General features: G+C 58.0%; 2 protein-coding genes across 2 annotated transcripts in view; one reads left to right on the top strand and one right to left on the bottom strand.

The window, feature by feature from the left end:
* Positions 1–865: 865 nt before the first annotated feature.
* Positions 866–9,982, bottom strand: CDC37 (cell division cycle 37, HSP90 cochaperone). The gene is made up of 8 exons (XM_057709493.1): positions 9,765–9,982; positions 4,662–4,943; positions 4,217–4,325; positions 4,009–4,124; positions 3,801–3,923; positions 2,963–3,145; positions 2,801–2,872; positions 866–1,445 (listed from the first exon to the last, which is right to left on the bottom strand). Exons 1-8 carry the CDS (start codon positions 9,864–9,866, stop codon positions 1,290–1,292), a joined length of 1,143 nt encoding a protein of 380 aa, XP_057565476.1. The 5' UTR covers positions 9,867–9,982; the 3' UTR covers positions 866–1,289.
* An 11,198-nt stretch (positions 9,983–21,180) lies between these two features.
* The window catches only part of PDE4A (phosphodiesterase 4A), a 37,236-nt gene continuing 33,461 nt past the window's right edge, over positions 21,181–24,955 (top strand). The window contains exon 1 of the mRNA XM_057709469.1: positions 21,181–21,500. Within this exon, the coding sequence (XP_057565452.1) occupies positions 21,181–21,500 (320 nt within the window). The remainder of the gene's footprint in view (positions 21,501–24,955) is intronic.

Below are 24,955 nucleotides of genomic sequence, written 5' to 3'. Positions count from 1 at the left end.
CAGGGAAGTCCCTATTATAGTATTTTTTAAGCCTTTCCTGTGGCCCAAATATTTCGTTACTTTTTAAAGGAAGATCACAGGGAAGGGTGTTCAGGCAGAGGGACTGACACATGCCAAGGCCCACAGTTTGAGCACCTGAGTACCAGGCGCCATGCTTGCCTGTACATTATCTCACTTACTCATCCCAGTCCTGGGAGGAAGGCAAGAACATTACTTGCATCATACAGAGGGGAACACTGAGGCCAAGCTGCCCAAGGTCACACTGATAGAAAAACTTGAAAGTGCTCAAGGATCAGCAAGGAGGGAGTTGGTGAGAAGGGGAGTGGGGGGAGCACATGAGGTGATGAGGGCAGGGAGGTGACCAGGCAGACGGTGCAGGGCCTGGTGAGCCGCAGGGAGGACTCAGGCTTCTGCTCTGGGAGAGGGACATGCCCTGACTCACGTGTTCACAGGCACGCGCTGGTGGCTCCCTATTGGGGTCCAGTGAGGGTCAGGGAGACAGGGAGGAGGCTGGGGCAGGCATCCCGGCCAGAGGTGATGGAGACCTGGACCAGGGTGGAGGACAAGGGGCAGTGGACGGTGAGACACAGCCCAGCGTGGTGCTCCCGGTCAGACGGTGGTGGGGTGCACAGAGGGGTGAGATGAGCCCAAGATCTGGGGGCACGAGCGAGAACTCTGACACAAAGGTGACCTGGGGGAGTGTTCCAGGCGGTGAAACCGTACACGGATGAGCCTGCAGTGAGGATGGAGGACATCACCCGTTTGCTGGAGGGCAAACCCAGAGGCATCACAGGCCCAGCCACCAACACTCACCAGGGTTCCCTCCCACGCCCCACCCCCCCAAGAGAAGAGCTGTGCCAACAGCCCTCGTGATGCCCTGCGGAGCATCTGAAATCCTTTATTGGAAGATAACTGATGTTTACTATATAGAAGACTCGACAGCGGACAAACAGTGAAAACAGAGCCCACGGTGACTGGAGCGGGCCCCCCGGCTGGGGACCCCACTCCCACCCCATGGACCAGCCTGGCAACCTCTGCCCCTCCCTGGACCCCCGGGCCTTTGGCATAATGCTGACGGGCAGTGAAGCCCCTTGACTCAAAGCAAAGACTTGGATGAGCGCTGGGGGGAGTGGGGGTGGTGGAGGGGGTGGGCAGGCCCCCCCGGGCTGGGGGCGGGGCGGAGCAGCAAAAGTGGAGGAAGCCAGAAGCTGGGGAGATGATGTCTATTTTTGTTTTCTGGAAAGGGGCGCACAGGGGCCTGCAGGCAGCCAGGCAGCAGCTGAGGCAGGTCACGCGCTGACATCTTTCTCGTCATTCAGCTTGGAGGCGGCTTCCAGCAAGGGGTCCCCGGGACCTGCCTCTTCCCCCTCCTTGGCTTCGCTGGACTTGGAGTTGGGGACCCAGAGGCCGGAGTCGATGCAGCGCTGCATGTGGTACTTTGCGTCCTGAGGGGAGAAGGTGGGTAGGGGTGAGGCTGGGCTGCCACCTTCTGGTGGCCGGCCTGTCCCCGCACATGCTCAAGCCTGCTGCCTGCTCTTCCTAGATCACAGCTTTCCAAAAGAACTGCCCCCAGTGATGGCAACGGCCTGTAACCGGTGCCATACAACATGGCAGCCGCCAGCCACAGGCGGCTGTTGAGTACTTCAAATGTGGCTGGTGAAGGGGAGGGACAGAACTTTAAACCTTACTCCACTTTAATTCAAATTTAAACCCTAGAACAAGAGTCAGAAAACTTTTTTCTTTTGGTAAAGGGCCAGACAGTAAATATTTTTGGCTCGTGACCCCTAAGGTCTCTGTGAAAAACTCTCAACCCATCTTTCCTCAACTTTACGTCTGTGGCACAGATTCGGCCACAGACGAGACGAAAATAAAGGAGCCTGGCTGCTGCTACGTTCCAATATGTTTCTTTCTTTTTTAAAGAGGAAATACGTGTTACCAAGAGCTGGAACCTGAGAGCGGGTGTTGAGAGACCACCCCACATGGACCCGCCCTCCTTTAAGAAAAATAATTATTTTATTATTTTCATTATTATTTTTGCCTGTACCGCACAGCTTGTGGGATTTTATATATAGTCTCCTGACCAGGAATCGAACCTGGGCCCTTGGCAGTGAGAATGCAGAGTCCTAACTGCTGGAGCGCCAGGGAATTCCCTCCAATAAAACTGTATGTGTAGACAGCCTGCAAGCCTAATCTGAAGACTCCTGGTCTAGATGCTCATTCCCACAGAAGCTTCTAAAAACCCTGGACCAGGTCTTGCAACTTAGACCCATTTTACAGATGAGGAAACCAGTGTGGCCAACCTGTGAGCCAAGCAGCAGAAATGAAGTCAAACCGAGGCCTGTTACAACTCCAAGTACTTATCTACCAGCGCTGTGACTGCTCCAAACAGCTGATGTCTACCAGCGCCAACCATGTGCTCTCCCCGTGGATTCTGTGAGTCAATATTTTGTGAGAGATAAACTGGTTTGATGGAGTAACTGAGACCGGGGAGGGGCCTCCTCCTTGGGCCACTCTGAGTTGCTGGTAAAGGTGGGGTCAGCCACGTGTGCTCATAAATAGCCCACAGGGACAGGGACACTTGATCTGGATGCTGGGCACACAGTAGGTGCTCGATAAATGTAAGTGAGCACGTGGCACGAAGCCTGGCTTGCCTGGTGGGCTGGCCACCCAGCGACAAGACCTCCCTTGCTCCTCTGCGAGGCCCAGGAGGGACACTTCTATGAGCGACACGGGTCACAGGGCTGGAGGGGCCGGGGGAGACACACCGCTTGCCTGGAGGGCCTGGCGCGAGGTTACTCACAGTGGGGTCCATCTTGCTGATGGCGTCCTGGAGCATCTGCACGTCCTTCACGTCAAAGCATTTCTGGAGCTCCTGTGGGTGCAGGGGGCGGGGTCATGGCCGAGATCCCGCCGGCTGGCTGCCCACCTGCGCCCACTGCCCACCAGGCCCGGGGAGCCGCACCTCAGGGAGGGACTCGTAGACCTCGACGGGGTCCAGGCCGCCGGGGCCGAGCCGCTTCTTGCGCTCCTCTTCCTCGTACTCCTTCATGGCCTTCTCGATGCGCAGCTTGGCGCGGCCCCGCACGCGGTCTTTGAAGGCCTCCAGCTCGTCATTGAAGCCCTCCATGTACTGACGGTCGGCAGTCTGCGGGGGGGAGGTGGGGGTGGGACGTTCACGGAGAGGAACTCGGGGATCTGAGACCCTCCCGCTGTAGGTCCTCAGAGAGGCCCCGGGGCTCCCCACGGCTGGCCCTGAACTAAAGGGGCTCCCTGGGGCTCGGGGCTTTCCACTGCTCCATCTAGCCACCTCAGCCTCCTCTGAGCACAGCTTTACACCTCTGTGCTCACGACCACCTGCCAGCGCGTCCCCCCAACGTGAAACCCGTGACACCCACCTCCTCCAGGTCCTCCTGTGAAGTTTTGCAGGCACTTCAAACAACACAGCCACCCCCGAGCTCCGGATCACCGCCCCCCAAATCTGCCCTGCATCCCCCCCAGCTCAGCAAGGGTAACTCTGCTCTTCAGGTGCTCAGGTAAGAAACCAAAGACATCCTTGACCCTGGCCCTCTCCCCAGGTTGGGACTTTCAGGATATCCTGCCAGCTCAGCTTTCTAAATCTGCCTGGGAGCCAACCACTTTTCAGCTCCTCCGTGGCCCAATCCTCTCCTAATGTATGAGATTCTGATCACGGGGGCTTGAGTTCGAGGGGACCTATACCTGCATCCCCCAATGGACCACAGGCTGGTTCCCTGAGGAGGACCACTCCCCACTCTGCCCTGGCCACTTAGGCCCCTCCCTACCTTGATCTTCGTGAAGAACTGCCGGAAGCAGGCACGGGGGTCCACCTTCAGGCTCTTGGCCAGCTCCAGGATGAACTGCATGACGATGGTCTGGTGGGCCACCTGCTCCATGAGCGCACATTTCTGCCAAGGGAGAACAGGTACAGTGTCACCAAGTGGCGGGCTCAGGGCAGAGGCTTTCCCCAGCCCCAGGGAGGACTCCACGCACCTCCTCCACCTCTAGGTCAATGCACCAGATAACCAGGTAGTTGGCGGTCTCCTCGCACACCAGGTGGACGTTGTCCGACAGGTACTTCTGGCTGTCGTCCCAGCGGCGGAGCATGCCTGCGAGAAGGCGTTGGCGGGGTGTCGGAAGGGCCCTGGAGGTGGAGGGCCAGCCCCTCGTCACAGGCACCGCCCACGCAGCCCCCACTCACCGAAGTGCTTGATCTGCTTCTCATACTTTTCCACGAAGGTTTTGTGTTTCTGCTCCCTCGCCTCCTCCGACTCCTCCTCCGCCTGCTCAGGCTTGGTGTTGACCATGCTCTGTGGTGGGGCGAGAAGGGGAGTGGGCTGGGGCGAGGCCCCGCGGTGCCTCCAGCGTGGCCGGGGAGGCCGCGGCCGCAGCGCCCATCCCATCCAGGGTGGAGGTGGTGACGGCGCCGTGAGCATCAGTGTGGCGGGAGCGTGGGCGTGGCGGGTGTGGCCTCGGACAAGGGCCTTCGGGCAGATCAGAGCGGGGTACTGGTGGGGTGCCTCACCTGCCCGGCCCCCCCACAGCTGTTCCCCCCCCCGCCCGCCCCCATGCACCCGTCCCTGAACCTGCGCGGTCCCCTCCCCGCACCAGCCGCTGCCTGCCGCGCCGGCCCGGCCCCCGCACACCTTGCTGAAGCCGTCCTTGCTGAGCGTGTCCACGTTCCAGGGCATGCTCTTCTCCTTCTTGCGCATCTCCTCCAGCTTCAGCTCCCAGCTCCGCTGCTCCCTGCGCAGCTGCTGCGCCTCAGCCTGCAGCCGCGCCAGCTCGGCCTTGCCGCCCTCGCCCTCGGCCACCTCCAGCTCCTCCAGCTTCCGCTGGCACTCGGCCGCCTTGCGCTTGCACTCGCGGCAGCCCCGCTCCAGCTCCTCCTTCTCCTTCTGGAACTGCTCCATGCGCTCCACCCGGGCCTGCGGGACAGCACGGCCCACCACTCTGGGGAACGGCCTGTCCCCTGACCCCCGCCCGGGCCCCCAACAGCTGCACCTGGGATGACCCCAGAGAATGTCCGCACCAACCTCCGTGCGCTGGACTCCCAGTTCCTGCTCTCGCCCCTCTCTGCCACCACATGCTGACCCTTTTCGTTCTTTCTTTTTCTGGCTGCAGCGCGCAGCTTGGGGGATCCCAGTTCCCCGACCAGGGGCTGATCCCAGGCCACGGTGGTGGCAGCCTGGAATCCCAACCACGAGGCTACCAGGGAACTCCCCTAACACTTTTCATTTCCAGCTGTTTCTCCAATTTGCTCCACCCCGAGTGTTGCACCTGGGTCTGCGGAGGCCTGTTCAGCTGTCTCCAGGCTAGCATGCCCTCCTAAGCTCAGCCGGGTGCTCACCAGCCTCCTGTCCCCCCACCCTTGACGCCACTCCGCAAACCGCCTCTTCCACTGCACCCCAAGCTCACTGATGGCACCGCATCTCCTTAGTCCCTCATCCAAGCGCCTATCAGATCACGGGGTCCTGTCACTCTGCACTGCCTGGCTCCCGGCAGTGCCTGCTCAACCCAGAGCCGCTGACCGAACCCTGAGAGGTGCCACCGCCTTCCACTGCGGTCCCCCCCATCCGGGCTGGGAAGCTGCAGGGGAGTCCTTGAAACACGCCCACCTGACTACAGCCCTCCCTGCCACCTCAAACTGGAGGTCAGGGTTCAGAGGGGACCCCAGGCCCCTGTCCCAAGCTGCACAGATGGCACCAAGGCTCCTTGGGGGGCTGGGTCTCAGGTCAATGCCAGCCCTTGTGATTCCCTGAATGGACGGGATCTCTCCTGCTTCTTACCCTCTGCACATGCTGTTCCTCCCACCTGCAACTCTCTTCCCCTTACTCCACCTGCTTTGTCCCCCACTTTCGGCTTCAACAGCGCCTTCGCCTAGTGCCTGACCCCAGAGTCACTGAGCCCCAAAGGCCCCTCTGTGATCATTAGATGATGTGACAAGATGCTGTTGGAAGGCCTGGGGGCCCCAGACCTGGGATTACATCCCACAGACACCATGTAATGGCCGGGTGTCCCTGGGCCAATCCCCTAACTTCAGTTTCCTCATCTGTCAGATGCAGACAACAGTGCCAACCTCACAGAGCTGCACCAGGAGAAGCAAAAGAGGTTATGCAAGTAGACAGTCCAAAGCTGTGCTGGACGCTCAGCACCACTCCCATGGTGGCTACTGTCATTACTGTCTGTCCAAGGGGACAATCTCTCTCTGGGGACTGTACGGGGGCTCAAATAAGAAACTGTACTCCAAAAAAAAAAAAAGAAAAGAAACTGTACTCCAAGTGCTTACTTAGCTCGATACCCAATAAACGCTTGATAACTGGGAGCGGTTGTTACCGCCACATCTGAGCACTCAGCTCCACCACTTACTGGCCATGTGACCTTGGCCGAGTCGCTTACATCTTTCCCTGCCTCAGTGTCCCCCTCTATGAAATGGGGCCCCACAGGGTTGTTGTCAGGACTAAATGAGTTACTCCAAGGAAACTGCTTACAACACAGCACTCAGTACACGTGTACCACTGTCACAGCCATGGCCACCAGAATGGTCTGCTAACTTTCTCCTGTGCTTTATTCGAGGCCGTATCTCCGGGTTCCAGCACAGGGCCAGCCACACGGTGGGTGAGAATCGGGAGACCTGAATCCTCCTCTAACGCCCCATACGACCGACACGGCCAATCCTGAGCCTCACTTTTCCCACTCGGATAAGGGGTGGAGAAGGCCCCCGCCTTGCAGAGGACGCCATGCGGCCTCTGCCACCTCTCTTTCTCCACCATAGGCTTGTGTCCTTCTGGAGCATTCCCGTTGCCTTGTGAGGGGCTCTCTACAGCTGGCATCATAGCTGGCCTCAGTGGCAGCAGGAACCTACCATGCTGCTAGTTTCTGCTGGGTGGCCATCAAAATCTTCCCGGCATCCTCTGAGCAGCCGCCAGGGAGGCCAAAGCTAAATAAAGGCCTCCTGGAGCTGGTGCGGTGGCAGCCTGCCTGGCCTGAGCTTTACACCTCCGGGAGGGGCTGCAGCAGGCTGGACAGAACAGAAGCCTTGGCAGCGAGAAGGGGCCACAGGTGTCACTGCCCTCCTTATAGACAGGGGACCTGAGGCTCACAGAACTTGGATGCCACACAGCTCACTGGGAGGAGCCATGAGAAACTAGCACTGGTGGCTGTTTCTGGGCAAGGGAACCAGGGAGCTGGAGCTGGAGCTAGGAAGACTCACTTGTTCCCTTCTGGAATAATTTTTCACCATGAGCATGAATTATCTGAACAATAACGATGACAGTGGCTAAAATTTCCACAGAGCTTATTACATACCAGGTGCTGTCCTGAGAGAATTACACATGTTAAATTCACAAGACGACCCTCACAACAACCCTATAGGGTGCATACTATCAAGATCCTCAGTGGGGGACTTCCCTGGGGGCTCAATGGTTAGGAATCCACCTGCCAATGCAGGGGACACAGGTTCGAACCCTGGTCTAGAAAGATCCCACATGCTGCGGAGCAACTAAGCCTGTGTGCCACAACTACTGAAGCCTGGCGCACCTAGAGCCCATGCTCCGCAAAAAGAGAAGCCACCGCAATGAGAAGCCCGCGCACCGCAACGAAGAGCAGCCTCCGCTCACCACAACTAGGGAAAGCCCGCGCGCAGCAACAAAGACCCAACATAGCCAAAAAAGGATAATAATAATAAATAAACGAATTTATTAAAAAAAAATAATCCTCATTGGGGAAACTGAGGCACAGAGAGAGCAAAACTCACTGGGGGCCATGCAGCAAGTCAGTTATTCAGAAGGAGCCAAGATCTGAACCCGGGTGGACAGGACTATGCTCAGAAGCTGAGGCTACCTGTTCTGTAATCCCCCCTTTCCCTCTGGTCCTGCTGACTCCCGCCCAGGCCCTGCGCCAAATTCTTCTCAGATCTCATCTCATTTCATTCTTACGATGGTCTCATGGAGGCGGGGGTCTCGCTCCTGCTAAAGCAGCCGCAGCCCTGTGGCAGGGCTGGGGTGAGAAGCCTGGCTTGCCGGCCGCTGAACCTGGTGCTGGAGTCACCAGGCTCCCCACCTCCGCTGCAGCCCTGGGGCTCCCAGAGGCAGGCAAGGAAAAGGTTCTGTGCCAGGAGGGAGGTGGGCGTGGTGGCAGGACGACGCTGCAGGAGAGGGGGCCTCAGCCTCTCAACACAGCGGGGCCAAACTGTGCTCCCCACGTGATATACAGATTAGCTACACGACAGAAACAGGTATTCCCAAGAGAGCTTTACAGCGCTCTTCAATGTTTCATGATAAGATGCTACATGTGGCAAGAAAGAGGAGTGCTAGAACTTTCTTCCTACACTCTAGTGGCTTACCCAGCAGGGACACTACCCAGGAGGCTGCTGCTTTAAGGAATGGGTTGGAACTGGGACTGGGAAGCAGATGCAGGACGAATGCTGGGTCTCGGCAGGATGGGGAAAGGCCCTTCTAGGAGTTTCTAGATAAATGACTGGGAGCTGATGGGTAAGGAATTCCTAACTGGAAGGTTCTGAGAGATATATACCCTCAGTTTGAGAGTATAACAGGTACAGGAACGTGGGTACAGGAGCTCTGATTTGGTAGAGCAGGAGGTTAGAACATTAGGCCTCAGGACAGCCATTCTGTTTGCCTGTGAGCACTTCTGAGGAAGGGTGAGGGGCGAGAGAACACCCAGACGTGGGGTTCTGGGATCTAGGTTGGGGAGAAAAGAGATAAAAGAAGGAGCAGTGAATTTGGAATCAGAATGGGAGGGTTTCTGGTAAGAGCAGGGTCAATGTGGGTGTCTGAGAACAGCAGATCAAGCTGAGATCAGAAAGAAGATGAGGTGGGTTTAGGTCCTGGACCTGGGTTTGAATGAGGTATTCCAATGCTGGTGGAGGTTTCTACAGGAAGCCTGACTTGGAGGTGGGCAGCGACTGGGTCTGCAGTACCAAGGAGGGGCTGGGGCTCTGGCTGGGCAGGAAGCCACGTGGGTAGGGTTTCCTGATGTAATGGGAAATTGGGTCTACAGTACGTGAGGCTGAAAGAGAGCAGCCGGAATCGGAGGCTCCATTAGGGTGGAGCTGGTGGTTCAGTCTGAAGGGGAACCAGGTTTCAAAATTCCAGTCCTAGATGGGACTGAGGGCCCTGGTGGAGCACCGGTCTACATTCTAGGGAAAGGGTCCTGGGTGTGGGTTGGAGTCCCAGGCCAGGAACAGAAATCTCAGGAGGACAGAATTCCCTGTTCTGTTTAGAGAAATAGAACCTCTGGATCTAAATGGGAATGACTGTCAAGACCCAGAAAAGCAGGTCGCAAAATAGACTTAAAAGTATTGGGAAGCCTAGGGGTTGGCAGGGGCCAATCCATGATCATAAGTGGGTACCGGGATAGGTTCAGGATCCAGATTCTGAAGTAGAATTCTGCGTGTAAGTGGAAGATCCCAAAAGGGATTGGGGGGCACGTCCAAAGCTTGTCTTGGGAGTCTAAACTCTGAAGAAGGTGCCTTAGGGGTCAACTGGGAGTTCCAAGAAAATATGGGGCGGGGGGAGGCGGAAGGCCCGGGATCGCGGGCAAGGAATTCAAGGGTCCCGGCAGTTCTGCGGCCCTGGAGCTGAATCGAGGAACCCCGGGCGATCCTGCAAGTCCAGACTGCAGGGAGGGTGTCCCAGGTGTCAATGGCTAGACGCGGGGCAGTATCAGGGGTCTGAACTCTGAAGCGGAGTCCCCGGAGTGGGGGAAGGGGCTGCGCGCGCGCGCTCTACCTGGTGCCGCCAGCGGAAGAGGCTGGCCGTGTCGATGTTAGGATGCGTCTCGTCTTCATCATCAGACACCTCGATGTGGTCCCACACGCTGTAGTCCACCATCTTGCCTCGGCGGCCCAGCCCGCTCGGGCTGCGGCGGCGGCGACGACGGCGGCGGCAGCGGCAGCGGCAGCGGCAGCGGCAGCAGCGCGGAGACTTGGCCCGCGGAGCCCCGCCCCTTCCGCTTCCGCCCGGGCGCACACCCCCTCCGCCCGCCCATGACGTCACATCCCTAGTAACCGGGGCAGCGGCACCGGAGACCGAGTTCTCCTTAAAGAGCCCCGCGCACTTGTTCCGGCGACCCGGAGTCTTCCCCAAGACCTCATCCCATCCGGCTCCGGGCCTCGGCTAGGCACTTCCTGGGGGTATACGGGTGGGTTCTCCAACCTCGAGCCTCCCTCATCTCCCGCTGCCCCACGGTGGGTGACTACGGCGGCCGTGGGGCAGGGGTTGGGGGCAGTTGGCGAGACTGAGGGAGAGGATTGTCCCCTTAGCCACGCCGCAGTGACGTCAGCCCAAGCCCACCGCTGTAGCCGGGCCTCGGCGAGACCTCCCGCCCCTTGTGAAGAGGGACTTCACTTTGTGCTGGGGAGGGTGCCTGATGGGAAAGGACCTTTCCAAACCGAGGGGTACAGGACCCTGCCCTGGGAGGGTCTAAGTGAAGGAAGGATATGGCCCTGCCCTGGTGGAGTCGGAGGTGGGGGCGATGTGGCCCTGCCTTGAGGGCTGGTGTTTCCCTGGCTCGGACGACAGCCTCCCCCTCGCGTCCCGATTTTCTGCCTCTCCTCTGCGGGGGTTCGCTCACACACGCCCGCTCTGGAATCACCCGGACCACACTAACGGGCCTCAGGAGCCCGTCCATGGCGTCTCCCCGTACGGCCGCTGGGTGTCGCTAGTGTCTAACTAGCGGCAGGTGCTCTTCGTGGGGGTGGGGGTGGAGGTGCGGGGGATCGTGGAAGTGCGCACTGAGGGGGTCTCTCCCGGTCGAGGTGCTCTAGAACCGCTCGCAGCCCCACCCCTTTCGTCTGGGGCCCCTTCCTAGTCCCGGGCTCTAAGAACTCCATTACACTGAGCCGGGGAGACCCCAGCCACATATTTTCATATATGACTACCCACGCTTTGATACGGGGATAAAAACCTGCGTTGCAGCCTGGGGCCGGGATTATCTCAGATTAAAGAGCGCTGGGGGGGCAGGGGGGATGGGAGGAGCTTCAACCACTCGGGTGAAGGGCGTCTCTTCCAGACTCCCCCAGAGCGGGCGTTTGGAGAGAGGGGGCTGGAGCGAATGGTATAAAGGTCTCTAAATGGGTGGGATTGCGGGGGAATTCCCCTGCCCGGGGAGGTGGGGGGGGCCATCCAGACAAAAGCTCCAGCCGGCTGCCGCCTCTCCCCCTCTCACTCCATTCAAACCCGCGAGTAGGCGGGCGGGGGCGGGGGAGCCCCATTCTCCTCCTCCTCCCCCTCCGGCCCCGGCAGTCCAGCATCACAGGGGCCCGTCAAGGCCTGGGCACGCGCGCGCACGGACCCACATCCCAGCGGGGCTCACAATCGCGCGCGCGCGCGCGCGCACACACACACACACACACACACACACACACACACACCAGCAAACAAAGGGTCTGGACACCCCTGTCCCCTCCCGCCCCCCAGGCCGGAGAGGGCGGGGCATCCCCTCCCCAGCCCCCCTGCAAGGTAAGCTTTGGACTAAGAGCTGCGGTGGGGAGGGGGACGCGACGCCCGGAATGGAGGGGGTCAGGACGGGGGAGGGACTTCCCTCGCCCCCCAAGAAAGTCAGGGCCCCCCATGTACGCCCTTTGAGGGCTTCAGGCCGGCCTCCAGGCTGAGGGTGTGTGGGGAGGACCCCAGATGCAGGGGATTCCCGGCTAGGCGCAGGGGTCTGTACCTGGCTTCGGAGACTAGAGCTTCCTGGCCCCAGTGAATCAGGGTCCCAGGATCCCCAGCTCCCAGAACTGGGGACAGGGCGCCGGAAGCTCCCCCATCAGCGCCAAGCATTTACTAATCTCCTGCCAACACAGCATCTCCAGCCCTGGGGACTAAGACAGAGACCCCTGAGTTGCTTTGCACTGTCCCTCGGTCTCCCAACAGCCCTCCCTCCATCAGCGCATCCCCTGCTGGGTGTCTGGTACCTGTGGGGTGGGGGTGGGGGCTGGGAATCCTCCTCTGGACTCCCAAGCTTCCTCGGCTGCTTCCCACAGCCGCACACTGCTTAGCTGCAGTTGTTGGACCAGGCAAATGGCTTTGCCTTCCTGAGCCTCAATTTCCTCTTCTACAAAGTGGGTAATGACACACCCAGGATTCAGGGAGGTCATGCATGCGAGTCTGCCGTTAATCCATCATTTATTTTACAGTTCATTTCACACATATTTCCCAAGTGCCTACGTTGTGCCAGGACACTGTGGCCAGGCTGTCAGGCTACAGCAACCAACAAGACCAGCTGGGTCCCTGCTCTGCTGACCCTGGACACTGGTGAGGGAGCAAGATCAGTGCGCAAACAGAGAAATATTCACGGTGATTTCAGATTGTGAAGACTAAAATTCCATGAGGCATAGGGAGTGACTGTAGGGGAGGATGTTCAAGATTGAGATATATGGTTTGCATCTGCCTTCCTCATTAGCTTTCAGCTCCATGAGGGCAGGGCCAGGTCTAGAAGATTGTCTGGTACACGGTAGGTGCTCAATGAAAATTGAATGAATTAAAGAGGGGATTAGATTAAGACTATTTTTGTAGCACTTTAGATCAGGTAGGAAGCTTGTCATGAACCGCTCCCATTTTACAGATGAGGTTAGTGAGTCCCTAAGACCCAGCAAAGGGGAAAGATGTCCTCAAAGACAATACAGGGAATCGATGGGGCGTCATCATTCCCAGACGAGTGAGGATGGCTGAAGGAATGGTTGCGAACAGTGGGGAATGGAAGAGAATAGAGACCACACTTGAGCACAGGTCGCTCCAGGAACCCATGACACCCAGCCAGCACCCATCTCTCTGCCCATACCACACAGACACAGACCTGCATTCATCCATTCAACAAGTATTTACTCAGTGCCTACTATGTGCCAGGTGCTCAGGACACATCAGTGAACAGAACAAAACCCCCTACCCCCATGGAACTGACATTTAGTAGAGAAAACAGAGAAGAAACCACATAAACAAATATATGACAACAAATTGTGATTAGGACAGTGATAGAAATAGCTTGCAACAAGAGAGAAAAATGGAGGGGTCCACTTTGGGTTGGGTATCCAGGAAGATCTCCCAGAGGTTGCATTACTCTACAAACACACACACACACACACACACACACACATTTTGATCCAAAGGTAATCACACAAACACCATATACAGGCTGCAGCCTGAGAACTTTGATAGTGTGCCTGAGGCCCCATAGCTACTGGGTGGCCATGCAGAGATCTGAACCCAGAACCCACATTTCTAACCAGTGTAAAATGCTGCTTCCTGCTGCATCCATGTGAATGTACCCTCCCCGCCTCCACACACACACATACTCATATTAGAGTCACACAGAGACACAGCCAGCCTCATGCCCACATAGACTGATATGGTGTCACTTTGTCACATACACACATTCCTGCAGGTATGGTCTCAACTACACAACATTCAGACTCCTAGAAAGTTCTGCCCGTCCAATTCCATGTGGACAGCTGTGTACAAAGTTTCATGTTCATACACACACACACACACACACACACACACACACGTACGTCCTTGGAGTGGGGGCGGGGGGGACTGAGAATCCTTCTGAGCTCCAAGGCATGGAGCTTGGGTGGTCATTGTCCCTCCTCAGGCCTGAATTTGGGACAAGCTGTGGACCAGGGCCTTTAAATCCTCATTTCCATCCCTCTTTGGCCGCCCATCACCATGTCCTTCTAAGGGTGGTAGGGATTGGTTGAAGCCAGTGTTCCTCTGTCAGGCCAGGCCAGGCCAGGGATGCTGACAAGCTGGATGAGGGAAGAGGCCTCTTCTCAGCCTGAGCCTGGTGCCTGCTCAGCCATCTGGGTCCCACTCCCCAGATGGTGGCTGCCCAGGAGAGGGGAAGGCAGGCTTAGTGGCTCCCCTCCACCAGGGCACTCAGGCCAGCTCCTGAGGTCCTGTGTCCCGGGGTTTCTGCCAGAGCTGATTTCTGCAAATGTGCACAGGTGTCAAGGCAGTGGTGGCATGTGTGTCTACATCCCTCTCCCCTGGCCTTCATTCCTTCCTTCATTCCACAAGTCCTTGAGCACCTACCACGGGCTGTTCCAGGCGCTGAGGATACAGCCAGGACTGGCTACAGAATTTTGCAGAGCCCAGGGCCGGATGAAACTGCAAGGCCCCTGTTTTAAATTATTAAGAATTTCAAGACCATGACAGCAGTGCATTAAACCTTCTAAGCATGGGGCCCTGTAGGCTCAGGTCATGTGTCCATGAAGTTGGTCCTAGAACAAGACAGAAAAATCCCCTGCCTTCATGGAACTAAGGGGTGGGGGCAAGCAGAAACATAAATGTATGATACCTCAGGGGTGATGAGTGCTGAGAACAGAAATAAAGATGAGTGAGAGACACAGGGTGATGGGGTAGGGGGAGGCATGCATGCCAGGAAAGGCGTCTGAAGGCAGGTGACTTTAAGCAGAGAGATGAAGGAGGTGAGGGAGTCAATCAGATTTATTTATTCACTCAAGAGACATTTGCTGAGCACCCACTGTATACCAGCATTGTCCTAGGTCCTGGAGATCCAGCAGGAGACAAAACAGACCAACATCCTAACCTCATGTCCTAATCAAAGGACAGACAACAGCTAATAAAATAGCAGCTAAATTATATATCTTGTTGGAATGTTAGAAGTCTAAAATAAAATGAATGCAGAGTCGGGGAGATCGGGTGTGGGAGGGGCACAGGATATCTGAAGCTGGTTTTCCAGGGGAGGGAAAAGCAAGTGCAAAGGCCCTGAGGTCTGAATATGCTTGAAGTATTTGAGGAATAGCGAGGAAGCCAGTGAGATGAGGGGGAGGATGGGAGAAATTGAGGCCTCTGTGAATGTGTAGCTATCTCCCCTGTCTGTCTATAACTGCATCGAGTCAACAACAACAGGGATAATCATTAGTATTATTAGGATAGTGGCTATTGTTTCTTGAGCACTTACTATGTACCACCCACTGTGCTCAGAACCTTACATCAATTTCTTCATTTCATCCTCACAACAACCTCCTCAGGTAGGTATGAATATTATCTCCATGTTACGGATGAGGAAACTGAAACTGAAAGAGGCTGGGCAACTTGCACCCAAATAGACAGCTAATAAGAGGCACAGTCGGCATTCGAATGCAGGTCTCTCAGTGGAACACTGGAGCCTGAGCATGGTCCTTACTACATGGCCCTTTCTATGCCTGTCTGAGCATATGTGTCTGTCTGCATACAGAGAAGAGGGTGCCTCTTTCTCTGTACCTCTAACTCATTCCTTCATTTATTCATTCAGCATTCATTGAGACTGTGGGGGGGGGGGGACCACGATGATTGGGTACCATTTCTTGCCCTCACAGAGCTCCAGTGGGGAATACAAACAATTACAACCCCAAATGATGAATGCTTTCATAGGGGCAGGATAAGCAGTAGTGAGAGTCCAGAACATGGACTGGCTCTGTCTGGCTGAGACGTGGAGGTGACCTTTAAGCTATCTTTATACATTCATCCATTTGTTCAACAATTGTCTGTCAGGGGCTTCCCTGGTGCTAAGCACTACATTGGTGAGATGATGTTTATATTCAGTTCTACTAGTTTATATTGAACTCATGCTAGCTAGAGCTATAAGGCAAGAAAAAGAAATAAGAGCCAAGGTAGGGGATAAAGTAGCTAGAACATAGTAGACCTGCTAGGAACTTTATAAATATGCTCTTGAGTCCTCAAACTAATAGCCAGACATTGAACAAATACTTATTAAGAGCCTACTATGTTCCAGATTCAGTTCTAGGCACTGGGATATAGTAATTAACAAAACAGATAAAATAGTTTTGTCCTCCTGCAGCTGATAGTCCAGTATGAGACAAGACAGACAATACATGTAGTAAGTCAATTACATAATATGTTATGAGGTGGTAAATGCTGTGAAAAAATAGAGCAGGATAAGGGAGTTTAGGAATTCTGAGGGGGTAGCAACTTTAAACAGGGATAGGGTGGAGAGAAACTCCAGGAGAAATGCTGAAAAAGGTGAGATGTGAGCAAAGACCTGAAAGATGTGAGGGGTCTGTGGATATTTAAGGGAAGAGAGTTCCAGGCAGATGGAACAGAAAGTGCAAAGGCCCTGAGGCTAGAGTGTGCCTGGTGTGTCCAGAAACAGCCAAGAGGCCGGTGTAGATGGAACAGAGTGAGCCTGGGGGAGAGTGGGAGGAGATGAGGACAGGGAGGTGACTGGGTACATCATGTAGGATGTGTGAGGCTCTTGTTGAGGACTTCGACGTTTCCTCTGAGGTAGGCGAAAGCCACGGACGGCTCTGAGCAGAGGAGGGACACGATCTGACTTGGGTTCTAACAGGCTTCCACAGGCTCAGATGTTAACAGCATTTATTAAGCACTTACTGAGTGCCAGACACTGTTCTTCGAGAATTCAATATGGTCTGATCTCATTTCATTCTCATATAGAACCTGTAAGGATTATCATTCCATTTCACAGAGGTGAAACTGAGGCTCAGAGAGGTTAAGTCACTGACCAACGGCCACACAGCAATAATTTGCAGCGCCTGGGCGTGAAGGTGCAGCGAGCCAGCCTTCCCCTCCCCCAAGCTTTTAGCTAGGGATTGCCGGCAGCAGAGCGCACCCATCATCGGGAGTTGCGTCTGTGTCCCTGTCTGTCTGTTTCTATTTCCACGCGTCCCTGTCTGTCTCCGCGCGCCTCTGCCTGTGCGTCCCCCATCTGTGCCCAAGCCGCCGTCTCGCTGCGCCCGGCCCCCGCACATCGGCGCTATTTCGGGTTTAGGCATAGAAGCCCAACAGCTCGGAGGAGACGCTTCCTCCGGCCCCCGGCTCGGACCACGCGCCACACGCGGCCGGCTCCGGGAGCTCCCGGTCTTCTCTGAGGGATCCCCAGGCTGGGGAAGCCCCCGCAGGAGGACAGGTGGGGGCTGGGGCGACCTGGGCTCGAGGTTCCCGGCCCCCCAGTGGCCAATCCGGGCATTGACGCTGTCCAGAACCCAGCCGCGCGTCAGCTGTCGCTCTGGCAACAGGCGGGCGACGTCACCCACAGGCAGTGCGTCAGCCTCCTGCTGACGTCACGCCCCGGGAGAGGCAATTGGCGAGGGGCGGGGGCGGATTCCATGCTCAGCCGGCAGGGGGAGCCCCAGGGCGCTCATGGCGCATGCCTTCGGCCCGGTCCTGCAGGAGGCGCTGGCCGGGCGACATGGCCGCTGAAGCCCCCAAGGCGCGCTAGTTTGGCGGGATGAAGAGGAGTCGCAGTGTTCTGTCGGTGGCCGGGACGGAGGACGAGGGGCGAGGGGCGGGGCCTGGGCTGGGGGCGGGGCTTGGGCTGCTAGGGGACTCGGGAGCCCCCTAGTGACCACGGTGCTCACTACGCCTGGCTTCACTTCCTCGAGGCAGCAAGGAGCCTTGTCCCCTCGTGCCTCAGTTTACTCCCTTGACTTCATTATTCTCCCGCTGCCCAGATTAAAAGGCTCTTAGCCCAGGGGTAGAAGGCAGGGTCTTCCAAGGGGCCTTCCAAATAGGGAGAGGATTGTAGGGTGGAGGGAAGGGTGCTGGGGGTGAGGTCTTTAGGGTCTCACATGTGAAGGGAGGGGGCCACAGACATTTATGCCAAGAGGGGATTTCGTAGACGTGGAGGGTGCTGATGTGTTAGAGGGGTTTCACAGCGAGGGACAGAGTACAGGCATGAGGGCCCAGAGACCCAGGACTGGGACATGGAAAGGGAGCCCCACATGGGACTTCCCTGGCGGTCCAGTGGTTAAGAATCTGCGCTTCCACTGCAGGGGACACGGGTTCAATCCTTGGTGGGGGAACTAAGATCCCACATTCATGGTGCACCCCCCCCAAAGAAAAAGAGAAAAAGGGAACCCCAGAAAAATTATGACTGAGAAAGGGCACCCTTCATATGAACGAGCTGAAAAGGCACCCTCTGTGGGAGCGATTAGCGAGCGGCTAAGATGTGAGAGGGGCACAGGAGCCTATATCCCCCTCGGCCACTCTCTCAAATGGCTAGGGAGGGACGTTACTGCGGGGAGCTCAGAGCTGACTGACCAAGATGCATCCTTATCCCGCCCTTGTCCCACCTCAGAGGCCACGAGAGGCTCCCGAGTCCAGCCGAGCCAACATGTTAGGGGCTGACCTCCGACGCCCTCGCCGACGCCTCTCCACTGGCCCAGGCCTGGGCTGGGCTGAGCCTGAGCCCTTGGACACTGGGGTTTCTCTGCCGCCACGGGCCACCACGCTGCCACTGCTGATCCCTCCGCGGATTTCCATCACCAAAGCTGACAGGTAGACAGGAGGTGGAGCAGGCTGGGATGTGGGTTGGAGTAACAGGGCCAGCTGGGCTAAGTCCAGCCACGAGCCCTCTCCCGTGCTACAGGCTCCTGGCTCCCTGCAAAACCTGGTTTTGCAAAACCACCTGGAGCCTGGTGGGTCAGGTTGTGACATTCCCTTTCCCCTCCCACCCCCACGCCCACAAGAGACACCTCTTGCAGCCTCTAGGAACCCCTCCTTCCATTTTGCAGCTGCCTGAGTCAGCCAGGGGCAGGATTTCAAGAAGGGTTTCAACCCTCCAGTCCCCAGCGATGCTCCCATAATCAGAGGGCTGGGACAAGCTTGGGAGCGAGCTTCCCACCAATGTGCGCCTCTATTTCCCTGTCTGAGATGATGCAGTTTCTTTAAGGCCTGCAAAGGGGATGGTAAGACCCTGGAGGAGGTCTGAACTGGCATTTTTCTTTCTCCTGAGCCCAGCTTCACACTGCACGTCCTTGCTGTTTCTCATCTGGGGTCCTTGGAGGGCACTTCAACCCCTGTCTTGGCCCAAGGATGCATTTGAAAGCTGGACAGCTGAGCTGGTCCTGGCTGCTGGCTGGGCCCCTAGCCCGCCTGCCCTCTCCAGACCAGTGTTCTCTGCAGCCTCAGTCTCTCCACTCATCCCTTTATCTATTCAATGGCAGGGCCCTGAGGTCTCTGTTTGGGTCATGGTACAATGGTTCATTTCCAGATGGGGGAGGAAGTGACTGTCATTCCCCTCTTCAGAGGCCTAATGTACCCCCCCCCAAAAAAAAAAAAAACAAACCAATTCCCTCTAGCCTCTGACTGGTTCAGGCCACAGATCCATCCATCTACCAGCTCTGGCCCACTGCCTTGGGCCTTCCTTTTACTGCAACCCCCTCACTGTGACCTGACCCCCCTTCCCCCCTACACCGTGTTACCCCACCCAGAGCTTTGGACAACAAAACAGCACCCTCCCCTGCAAGGATTTGATCCAGCCCAAGACCCTCAAGTGATCTGGGGAGGACTCACAGCTCTTGCTGATCCCCTAGAAGCCTTTTTGAGTATGCACTTGTGGGGAGGGTCCCTGAGAGAAGTGGGGGACACAGTTCTGGCCTCTGGGACATCCAGCGGCTGCTAACGGGAAGGCGGTTCTGGCTCCGCGTTCGCCCACGCCTGGAGCCCCCTCTGGCGGGGAGAAAAACGCTGTGGGGGTTGGAGACGGGCTTTTTTTTTTTTTTTTTTTTAATAAGAACAGCGCGGAGGGAGGGCGGTGGCAGACGGCAAGGCCTGCCCAGGGGAGCCCTTGAAAGGGGTGCAGGGGGGCGGGGCCTGGTTCCGCGGACATGCACCCGAGCTGGTTAATCCGAGCGCGCATTGGCCGAGGGCGGGGGGATGGGGGATGGGGCATAGAGTTGTGTGCGCTCCCCCTGCCCTGCAAGCAGCCACCACCACCAGGGCTTGGCCCGGGCCGGGGCGGGGGGAAGGGAGGGCGCTCGGATCCCGCTAGCTCTCTGCTCGCTCGCGCTCGGCGCGGCGCTGGGGGAGGCGGGAGCGTGAGTCACGGCGACTCCCGATTTAGGTGCCGGAAGGGGGGCTCTGCCGACGGGGGCAGCGGGGAGGAGGCGCGGCTGTTTACTCGCCTGAAAAGGGCACGGGGGTGCATCCCGCGGCTGCCCGGGGCCTGCCTCAGTTTACCTCCTGCAGAAGCGCTTTAAGAAGAGGCAGCAATACACAGAGCGGTGGGCGGGCAGTCGGGGTATAAGACCCAGGGTGTCCTCCTGGAGCCACACAGGGCCCAAAGGGACACACCCCAGAAACACCTCAGAGTGGCCCCAGGCCGACCACACACACACACAGCAACACACATTGACTCCCTGAGACACCACAGTCAAACGGAGGCTGAATCGAGTGCGCACCTCCGCAAGCGCGGACCGATCACGGTACACACCTAATAGCGTGAAAACACACAGCCCCCAGGCCACCAGAGCAGACCCTGTAGGGGCACACGCCCTCCAAACAGGCAGCACACGTGCACACACTTCCTTCAGCCACAGACACGCAGATACACGCACTGAGAAATCCAGAGAAACAGGCAGACCGCAGCAGCCAACCACGTGCGCGCACACACTTCGAGCAGACACGGAAAACACAGACAACCCTCGGAAGAGGCCACGTGCGCGCACATCCCGCCCCGGGCACACATCATCACCATCCTCCGACCCACCAACAGGAGATTCCCCGAACACCGTCGCTGCCCACTGCAGGGACCGCATCCGGGACCACTTCCCACAAGCTCCCCCTGGCCAGGGGTAGCGGCGAGGACAAGCCACCACTGGGCTCCGCCCCCACCATGATGGACGGACTGACTGATACAGCGGCAACCAGTCTGGTGTCTCCTTCAGGATCGGATTAACCGTTTGACTCCTTCGTGCCCGTGCGCGCGGCGGCTAAGGCAGGGCGCTCTGGAGAGAGCTGAGTTCCGGCGCCCCCTCCCCGCCGGGAGCGGGGCTCTGCGTGGGCGGGAAGGGCCCCCTCCCTGGGTGGCTGCCCCCCACTGGCCCGGACGGAGGAGGAGGGGGGCGGCGCTGACAGCCGCGGCGGGCGGGGGGAGGGGAGAGGCAGGACGGGGCGGGGGAGCCGGGGCTGGCTCCGAGCGGGACGCCGAACGCTGAGAGCGCTGCCGGGCATCGAGCGGAGCGCCAGGCGCCGACAGGAAGCCTCCGTGCCCGGCCCGGGGGCGATCGGCCCGTAGCGCCCCCGGGTCTCTCCCCGGGGCGCCATGGCCCCACTGAGGCCAGGCGCACCTGCGGGGCCCCGGGCCCGTCAGCTCACGCGCAGCTGAACGGGGTGTAGCTTGCAGAGGCCGGGGCCCCCTGGGGTGCAGGTGGGCGCCGGGGCCATGGAGCCTCCGGCCGTCCCCTCGGAGAGGAGCCTGTCTCTGTCTCTGCCCGGGCCCCGGGAGGGCCAGGCCACCCTGAAGCCGCCCCCCCAGCACCTGTGGCGGCAGCCGCGGACCCCCATCCGTATCCAGCAGCGCGGCTACTCGGACAGCGCGGAGCGCGCCGAACCCGAGCGGCCGCCACACCGGCCCATAGAGCGCGCCGACGCCGTGGACACCGGCGACCGGCCCGGCCTGCGCACGTCCCGCATGTCCTGGCCCTCGTCCTTTCACGGCACCGGCAGCGGCAGCGGCAGCGCGGGCGGAGGCAGCTGCAGGCGGTAAGACTCTGGGCGGCGGACGCGCGCGGAGCAGATAGGCGCGCATAGAGGATGCAACTCGCCCCGATGACGGCAGGGGGCGCTGTGATGCGGGTGGGGTCAGCGTGACTGATGGGGATGGCGGGGGGAGTTCTGCTGCGGGGGCGTTGGGGACTTGACCCCACGGTGGTGCACTGCACCCGAGGCTTCCTACTGAAGCTGATCCTGGGGTCGACTTAGGGGGCACCATGCTGCGTATGCTGTTAACGGGGTCTTTGTTAAGGGCTGCAGCTTTAGGGATCTATAGCCTTCGTTGGTGACAGTGCAGGACAGTGGCTAGGCTGGGTACCACTTGACGGGGCATTCCTGGGGCACTGTTCTGAAGGCTAGATTCACTGTGTTTGGGGAACTCTGTAGGGGGGTGCCTGATAGAACCACAATGTTTCCTGCAGGCTGGGGGGTGCTCAGGGTCCTTCTAGAGTGGGGCGGACTGTACTAGGAGCCGGATTCGTAGACTTGCCCTGCAGCTGGGGTCAGTAATCTAAAGGGGGCCTCTTGGGGGAGCACCGTGCTGAGGGGGGCCTGTGTGCTTTGTCAGAGCCCCCTCTCAGGGCAGGAGTGTTAGGCTAGTTCAGTAGTTGGGGTAGTAGTTATGGTCCAGAGGGAGGGAACAGGGTTCAGGGGGCACACAGTCCCAGCACAGGGTGACAGAGTCCCTGGTTCTCCAGGTGACAGCGTTAGTGATGAGGTGTGTGTTGGGTGCCCTCTCACTGATCCAGCTGTTGGCGATGGCCAGCTGTGGATGCCTTGGCTGCATGTTCTGCCTGGGCTTCTGGGGTCCTGTGACTGTGACAGCGTAACTGTGTGTGCTTCCAGGATAGGGCAATTCATAACATGTTGACTGTGTGCTCCAGGACAGTGATTGTGACAGTGTGAATTGTGTGCTTCAGGGACCTGGTGCTTGTGACTGTATGACGTGTGTGCTCCCAGCACTGTGATTATGTGACTGTGTGCTTCAGGGACAGTGATTGTGACAGTGACTTCGTGCGGTCTTGGGACACAGTGATTTTGCAGGGTGACTGTGTAGGCGCCTGGGGTGCTGTGATTGTGACAGCATGGCTGTATGTGCTCCCAGGACATTGTGATTGTGTCACTGACTGTGAGTGTCTGTAGGTTGCAGTGACTGTCTCACAGTGACTGTGTCTGCTCCCAGGACAGCGATTGTGACAGAGTGATGGTGTGCCTCTGAGGCAGTGATTGTGACAGACTGTGTACACCTACAGCGATTATGACAGTGTGTGTTTCTGGGATGCAGTGATGGTGGCACTGTGATGGGTATACTCCTGGGGACACTGTGATTGAGACTCTGTGACGTGCTCTCAGCTGCTTGTGTGCCCCGTGTCTGGGAATCGGTGCTCTGACTTTCGGGGTGTGCCCCCTGACTGCCTGGCGTGCTGTCCTCTAACCACTTAGTGTTCCGATGGTGCTCTGGGTTCAGACTCTGTGCCCTGGTGACCTGTGTGACTGATGACTTTGACTGTGTGTTTGCCTGACTCCCACGGGTGCTTCCCACTTGGAACACCACTGGGACAGTCAAATTCAGGCCTCTCCTGGAGTTTCTGAGGGAAGCCCCTCTAGGCTGGGACCCTACTACTCTAGCTCTCTCTGGGGACCTCCAGCAGGCACCACAGCCTCCAGGTCACCCACCCACCTCCATTGGGGCACCCCCAGCCCCAGCACCCCTGCCCCTCAACCCCCAGGAAGCAAGTGTCATGGGCCCAGCACTCACAGCCTGCTGTTTCCCAGAAGGAACTGGAGAGAAGCTAAAGGAAAACAAAGCTGGAATCAACAGGAAATGCCAAGACCAGGGGCAGTGGGCCAAACAGCTCAGGTCACTGTCCGGAGAGACGAGGAGGGGGCGGGGTGCAATAGGAACTGGGTGCTAGTCCCTTTTTAGGCCCCAGGGACTCCCCCTACCCTGGTCTCGGGGGTGCTGACTCTCTGGGGACAGTGGCTGAGTAATAATCACCGTCATTATCTTAGTGGGATCTATCTCATAATGGCTGGCTTTTGGGCTCCATGCCGGGGACTTTTCCGTGCGTCTTCATCCCTAGTGACCCGTGGGGTAAACCGAAACTGAATCCCAGAGGAGCAAAGTCCCTCCTCCTTTTTTTCTTTTTTTTTGGCTTCGATGCACGGAATGCAGGATCTTAGGATCTTAGTTCTCCGAACTCATGACCCCTGCAGTGGAAATGCAAAGTCTTAACCACTGGACTGCCAGAGAAGTCCCCCCTTCTCCTTCTTACCTAGGTTCACACAACCAGGAAATGACAGAGCTGAGATTCCAACACAGGTCCCATCTGATGCCTGTGTGTCCTGGCACAAGTGTCTTGCCCTCTCTGAGCCCCAGTTTCCCCATCTGTAAAGTGAGGCTGTTGTTGGCACTGCCCTGGGGCGGGGGTCATTTTGAGACTTCTTTGAGATTGGGAATATGTGTGAAGGACTTACCACAGCAAGCGCTGGTTAGATAGTCACTCAAGGACCCGGATTTGGGAGAGGAGGTGGGGCCTAGGTGGACCCTGCTCCTTTAGGGTGGGAAAGAAAAACAGGAACCTCAACCACATTCCCGCAGGGGCCCAGGTTTCTGTTTCACTGCCGGCTGTGAAGCCTCCAGTGGCTGGTGTCAGCATCCTCCCCCCACCCCCAGGCAGAAGGAGGAAGGGGAAACTGAGAGGCCTCACTCCTTAGAAATGGGCATTCCGCCAGCCCAGTTCTCCAGAAAGGGTGCACACACAGGGGGTTCCAGTGCTACTCACGTAGGAGTTCATGCAGCCACCAAAAAGGGGATCCAGAGAGCCCTCCAGACTTGAGTCACAGGAACCTCCAAAGAGAGGGCACTGGCCCCCCCATCTGAGATGGCGGCCCAACCGCCCCCTCCAGACCTGGGGATGTAAGAGCCTGCGCTCCCGGCGCCCTGTGGGGCTGAGTCACCGTACCGCCACGATCTGTCAAGAGGCAGATGGAGCGGGAGGAAGAGAAGGACTCTGGTGGTGAGGTGGGGAGACTTGCCTGAATTTGGGGGCAAGGCCATGTACCGACCTCTTTTGGATTCCCAGACTCTCCCCACCGAAGAGGGGGCGCTGCTTTGTCCCAGGAGAGATTGGACGCAGCCGGACTGGCGTCTGTCTGTGGCCCGTGGCCCCCACTGGGGTCTTCGCCTCCCCCACTCCCTGGCGCTCCCACGTCCCTCCCATGTGTGTCGGAGCAGGTCTCTCCTCGCGCCCCTCCCTCCGCGCGCCCTCTGCTGGGTGACAAGTAAAGGCACAAGCAGAGTTTGCGCTCGGAGTCCAGACCTGCCTCCGGGACTCTCGTCCCCGAGCAAAGTCGCCGCCGCCGCCACTGTCGCGGCGCCCCATATTATTATTTCATGTTTATTGAGCGCCCCGGAGAGCGGGCGCCAGGCCGGCCGACCGCAG

Source organism: Hippopotamus amphibius, chromosome 15 (assembly GCF_030028045.1).
Source record: "Hippopotamus amphibius kiboko isolate mHipAmp2 chromosome 15, mHipAmp2.hap2, whole genome shotgun sequence".
NCBI lineage: Eukaryota > Metazoa > Chordata > Mammalia > Artiodactyla > Hippopotamidae > Hippopotamus > Hippopotamus amphibius.
Note: the sequence above shows the minus strand (reverse complement) of the source record. Positions and strands in the feature narration are given on the sequence as shown.